Source organism: Sphaeramia orbicularis, chromosome 4 (assembly GCF_902148855.1).
Source record: "Sphaeramia orbicularis chromosome 4, fSphaOr1.1, whole genome shotgun sequence".
Taxonomy (NCBI): Eukaryota; Metazoa; Chordata; class Actinopteri; order Kurtiformes; family Apogonidae; genus Sphaeramia; species Sphaeramia orbicularis.
This window is the reverse complement of record NC_043960.1, coordinates 47,318,689-47,325,090: the sequence shown is the minus strand read 5'-3', so window position 1 is coordinate 47,325,090 and position 6,402 is coordinate 47,318,689. Positions and strand designations below refer to the sequence as shown.

At 40.7% G+C, this 6,402-nt stretch overlaps 1 protein-coding gene across 1 annotated transcript in view; it reads right to left on the bottom strand.

Annotated features, from left to right (window-relative positions):
- Nucleotides 1-1,220: 1,220 nt before the first annotated feature.
- The window catches only part of qsox1 (quiescin Q6 sulfhydryl oxidase 1), a 31,223-nt gene continuing 26,041 nt past the window's right edge, over nt 1,221-6,402 (bottom strand). Inside the window, exons 12-13 of the mRNA XM_030132658.1 lie at nt 4,692-4,853; nt 1,221-3,531 (exon numbers count right to left, since the gene is read on the bottom strand). Coding sequence (XP_029988518.1) covers nt 2,741-3,531; nt 4,692-4,853 — 953 coding nt within the window. The 3' untranslated portion in view covers nt 1,221-2,740. The remainder of the gene's footprint in view (nt 3,532-4,691; nt 4,854-6,402) is intronic.

Here is a 6,402-nt window from a genome sequence, read left to right as displayed (position 1 = left end):
ACATCACTGTAGAGTTTTGGAACAACTCTGCACCGGGGTGTGTGTGTTTGTGTGTGTGTGTGTGTGTGTGTGTGTGTGTGTGTGTGTGTGGGGGGGATCACTCAGATACTAATTAGGTCAGCTTGAAACAGTTACACCAGCCTTTTTTTTATCTTTACTGCTGTTGTGCATGTGTCTTATTTTAGGACTAGGATCTGACATTGTTCATATTTTTAAGATTGAATGTGGGCAGTCAAGCAGTGACACTCCTGTTCTTCAATATACAGATATCAATGAGTCTATGTAGTGTGTTGTTAAAGAGTGGATTGTCTTAACTCAGCACTTTCACCACTAAAACTGCTGTGTTCTTGTAAACTGCCACATCAGTTCAAAGTACTTCGAGTTTGATGAGGTTAATTACAACCTGTCATACTAAGTAAACTGTGTACATATTTGCGTAAATACTGTTAAAGACTGGATTTCTAACTCAACCATTTCACAGCTGACATTTCATTCTATTGCAGCTGAAAACCTGGTTTGGATGTAGAGACTGAGTGGGGCTTTGGTTTAGATCCAAGTGGATCTATTTTGCATGTAGGTGTAAAAAAGCAGGAGTCAAGGGAATTCACAGTGACATTCCAGCAAAACACAATGTTCAAGATCAAGCATCAGTTGTCCTTCAGATGGGCTTGTTGTAATCCAGACCACATCAAACCCTCATCTATCCCTCCCTCTTTCATCCTCCTCACCCACCTGTCCCCCTCTCTCCTACAGCTCTGTCCCTAAGTGTCTCTATGACTCCCCCACCCCCACCCCCGACCAGAGCCCACTTCCAAGTGTGTGTGAGGGAAGAAGACCCACAAAAGCCGATTACGTTTTAATAAAGTTTATTATCTGCAGGGAGCTAATCCTCAAGGGTAATCTCTCCGCTCTAGTCCTAAAGGAAAGCTGGATTACTCACTTGATATAATCCCAATGAAATTGTTAGGATTTATCTTGTGCAGCACAGCAGATGGCAACAGGCTTTTTCCTTCAACCTTGGATAGCTCAACCCCCCATTTCTACAGCCAACTCCCTGTTCCGCTCATTAATGTCTGTGTAGTCTTGGTCATAACAAAAACAAACATAAACTTGTTATTCCCAAACCTAAATCCAATAACACACTTGCATAAACATATTTGGACCTCAGAGACCACACAGCTGGTAGTGGCATGTGATGAGTTAAATGACAACTCGGAGTATTGAGTCTTTATCAAAAATAACTTTATTGAACTCAGACAGAAGTGAAGAAACAAACAAAAAACAGAATCAGTTTTGTTTTAGATGAACAGTGAAGATTTACATTGTGACCAAAAAAAACCAAATCCTGCTTATTCTAAAACCTGTTCCAGTGTGAACATATGCATTGCTCAGAATACAACACTTCATAAATCGAGTCTGTGGTTGAGCAGGTGCATCTGTAGACTCAGCAGTGTGATGTAATACTCACAGAAGTGATGTAACTGTCAGTATCAAATCATCTAAGCCTCACCAGTGCAACAGCCAATGGGCCTCACTGGTTTCTGGTGGACGTTAGCAGGACCTGCTACTTTTCAAAAATACACTGCAATAATTCTCCAACAACAGATGAGTAGACCTGCTGATATGGGACAAAACCAAATGAATTATGGAACATGATCCAAAACATCAAGACACTGTCTGGAAGAAAAAAAAAAGATTTTATATTGGTAGACTTCTGAAACATAGCATAAATCACTGGTGTTTTAATTCACATTCAGCTGTTCTATGTAAGGAAAATCATTCAAATATTTCCTATTACATTATTTTTATGTATAGATATTAGAGATTAATGTGATGGTGCCAATAAGCCATTTCAAAGAGAGAATTCAGCTCTGATAGAGGCTTCTCAGGAGCAACTGTTAAAACTGAGGCATCATAACCGCTAAACAATTTAACTTGTCCAAAGAATTGCCTAGATTTTTGGAGTTTAGTTTGATTAATTTACTAATTTATTTCTTTGAATTTCAACACTTTTCCAGTTTCTAGGTCAAAATTGCACATTTGAGACAGTACAGATTTTTTTCCCCAGGGTTTTGCATTATTATATTGGCCTTTAAAAATTCACAATCAGACACGAAATATATGGAAAAAGATTCTAAAACATTATTTTTGGTCCTATTTTTACTACACAGAGAAGCAGTGTAAGTTATTTTCATTTTCTTATGAAATTTTGTAAAATCATCATATATAAAGACACATAACTTCAGTGAAACAGAAAAAAAAACACATTAGTTGTATTAATTTCATATAAATTTAAAAAACCCATTCATTTCATACTGGATTTAATTTATTCTTTAAGTGGTCAAACAGAATTAAAAGCTCAAGTGATCACCTTTCACTTCCACAAACTCATGGAAATATAAATCTCTAAACTCATATTTTCCACAGCTGAGGTGAAAAGCTCTGGTGGCCGGATTAGGTATAAGCTTACAAAACTGCACTGATTTAAAAAAAAAAGATTTTCAAGTTAATCTGCTACTAATTTTCCCTTCTCCTCCTCTCCAGCTCCCAAACTTACCACAACCACAACACTGGGTAAAACATCACTGAACCAGGCCTCTGCCTTCTGTGGCTGTGGTCAAGTGGACTAATTAGAGTGGAACTAATCTGGACACACCCCCGACATTAACTCTGATCTGCGCCATATGAACCTAAGGGATGTTAGTCATTCAGGTAAGTCACACTGTGAATACTCTTTGGTTCAAGGCAGGGCTGTTTTTGCTCGCCGTAGCCTCAGGCGGTTTTTAAAGAACAGGTACATGGCCAGAAGACACATAAAGGAGAGGAAGTAAAGAATGACACACAGGCTGATGTCCACTTTGGAGAATCCAATGCTTAACGCCGTCATCCAGCGTCTCCTATGGCTCATCTCCACCTCTGCTCCAAAGTACTCCCCTGTCAGTTCTCGCTTCTGTAGTCGTTTCCCTGGCTGCCCCACATCTATGTTAAAGTGTGTCTCCAGCGGCTGCAAGCCGACCATGCCAAGGCCCCCGTCCAGCTCCATGCCAAGGCCGAACACTGGTGCTGGTTCCTGCTCCTCCTTCCTCTGCAGTGTGCGTTGTTTGACTCGGCTGGATGCAGCAAGGCGTAGCGCCTTGGCCTTGTAGTGCCGGTTGACAAAGGAATCCAAATCCACGATGTCTTCCTGCTGCTCTCGCATCCTTATTCCCACGATGCTCAGCTTCCTGTGCACCTGCCGCCTGCTCCCTAGGTCTGATTTGGACCAGGGAGACTCAGATGTCTTACTCACCATCTCCTCTGCTCCATCAACATAACGTGCTTCTTCGTCTACCACTGCTTCATCCTGAGGCCCTTCTTCCTCTTCTTCGTTGTCCTCCTCCTCTTCATGTTCTTGCGCAGTGGGTTGTGTTGATAGAGGGTTTGTCATGGAGCCTGTGGCCTCTCCAGCTTGTCTTCCAACTCGTTTTCTTGCTTCTGAAGCGTGTTTTTCCCTCTGTTTTTCCAGGATCAGACTTTCATCTTCAAGGTAGTCTGAAAAGACAAAGAACATCTAGTGGATCTGCTCTGAGAAGCTGAAACTTCTTATATTTAAAGTATGTAAACAGGCAGAGATGCATGGATTGATCGACTGGACATATGATCAGACAGCATGATTGTCAGATTTACATAAAATTCACTGATTCATAACAATGCATTGGTATAAAAGATCCAGATGTGAGGATCCCAACTGAAGAACTGAGCATCGGATATAACTTGGAATATAATTGTCATGCATCTTTCCTACTGTCTTTGCATCTGTAAAAAATCGATACGTGAATATGGAATTATCAGTAGTGGCCCTGTGCCTCTATTATTTAGAAATGTAATCAATAGTTTGTGACCAGTAATTTAATATTCAGTGGAAGATTGATCCTGCCTCTCTGAGGTGTTTTTCCAGTGCCTCTCTCATCTCCACTGCTCTGAGTGAACAATTCTCACTAAGTCTCACAGTCTCATTTGAGGTAAGAAAAGCTGCTGCAACTGTATAAGTGAAGACAGAAGAGGAAGAAAAAGGGCCTTTTTCACAATTGGTTTTGTGGAAAATGTTTGTGAAAGAGCCAATTGTTTTTTAGTCTCATGAAACATCAGGACTGAGACACTGACCTTCAGAGCTAAGGAAACAAACATATCAAGTCAAAATTAAAACATTAAAACTTCTTTTAGTTCATTGATTTTTTGCTGACAATCGCAAGAAGAATCAGAAAAAGTAAATGAACCTATTGACTATATTGTGCAGCATTATCAAAAAAAAAAATCACACATCATCAGTGTGGAACCTGCACAATGAGTGAAGAAGACATAAAGAACAAGAAATTATTAAAGGTGACCTGTTAAGTGAAATAAACATCACGCGTCTCTGCAGTAGCTGATAAACTGAACCCTGAGTAATGGCTCATCTATGAATGCTACGGTGTTGACCTAGTAATAACACAGATGAACTGGAATATACTGTGTTCCATTTCAGTTGGATTCATAGAAAAACACTGTGTAGAGTAACCTGAGGATGTCCAATAACCTGATACAGCTCCAAGCAACAAATTTTTTCTTTAAAGGAAATGTACAAAAATGTTTCTATATGTTGTCATTAATAGAAAGAATATGCAAATTGGTGCATCTCTGTCATGAGGTCTTAACACATCTAAACCATGTACCTGTGAGGATTGTGTTTTTGGAGTAGTAAGACACGAAGAAAGGGAGAACCTCCTCCTGATTCCACTTATGGTCTCCGTTCTCCTTCACCGTATGGCAGGCCGAACACAATTCTGGTGAAGGCCACTCGATCTTGGGAAAGTTGGGGTCTTCGCTCAGTGCACCTGGGGGAAGGTAGACACAGAGTCAGGACTGTTCAGGAGAGCAATAGTTATTTCAGATGGAAGGGCTAAAGACCACCATGGTTATGAATTTATGTGCATCATAATTCAGCCTTTGGAACTGAAAAAATGCAACATTTACCAAATATTAACCAGGCAGTACTGAAAATTCTTGTAATTATCATCCAATACCTAAACAGTTCAGGAAGTTAAATGTACTTTTTAGACTTTTGGATCTTATGTTACAAACAATTCATCTCATTCATCTACAGCAGATACACTAGGTGATGCAGAAAATGCTCCATGGATCCTGATTCATTGCCACATACCAAACAGCTCTTCCAGTCAGCTGCTTTATCTATTGTTGCGTCTTCTGTCCTCGTTGTTACTTGAGGAGCTAAGTGCTTTGAGGACTGGATGCAATCTGTGTTGAACCCATTTGATCTTGTCACAGGCCTCGTAAAAACTAAGTGCCTATATGCATATGTGTATGTATGTGTTTAAGGGTGTATATGTAAATCATATGTCTGTGTGTGGTGGATGAAGCACGTCAGTGTTTTTGCGTGCATGTAATCTAGGGATTGATATTTTGTGTGTTTATGTGTGTGTGTGTGTGTGTGTGTGTTTGTGTGTGAGTGTGTTTGTATGACAGGGTCTAACAATGATCAATGGGCTTCTGGGATGTCCCAGTGGGAGGGCTGGTGAGATAATAGATGTGGCCAAAGTGGACAGCTTACCCACATACACACATGTGCACATAATCCGTGTTTTCAGGCGGCAGACCTTGATGCTCTGGACCACCTGTCCTGTCCCTTCACACCCCTTTGAAAGCAAGTCCAATCTCCAAATTGAACATGGGAGCAACAGAAACCTCAGAGGGGAGTCACCCTTCTAATGAATTAAAACTTTCTCCCTTAACATGTTTTCTTTTATGTCGCCACAGCTACTAACATCCATCGTCACTTACATACACCCATGCATCCAACAATGAAACAGACCGTCAGAGAAATATGTGTACACACAGAAAAACATACTTACACACAAGCTGTGCACAAATGCCCACAAGGATACACACACAAGGCAGCATCTAGTAATAAATTGCTTGTTGTCACCAAGAGGCCATTGTGTGTGTTTTTATGTTTGTGTGTTCGTTAAAAAAAAAAAAAAAAAAAAAAGGCAGAGCAGCAGCAGGTCTGTCACTTTACAGCATTGTCAATTTACATCCTCCACCACCTCCATCCCCTCTCCCTCCTTCTCTCCACCACTCAAGATTAATCTCTGTCATATGCATGTGTGTACGTACTCTGCATACAGTATTTTACATAAAGGATACATCAATTTTAGTGGGTCCTGGATGGGTGGGTGGGGGCTTTTACACATTTCAGCAGGTGAGAGCACGTGCCCACACAGCTCTTTCCTTATTCTAATCAGCTTGCCACGTTTGCAGCCAGGGTGACTTTAGCCATACCAGCTATATTGAGATTACCACAATGGCCTGTCACGGAGATGTCATCACTGCTGGGCATACATATTCATCGGGTATAAATATGTA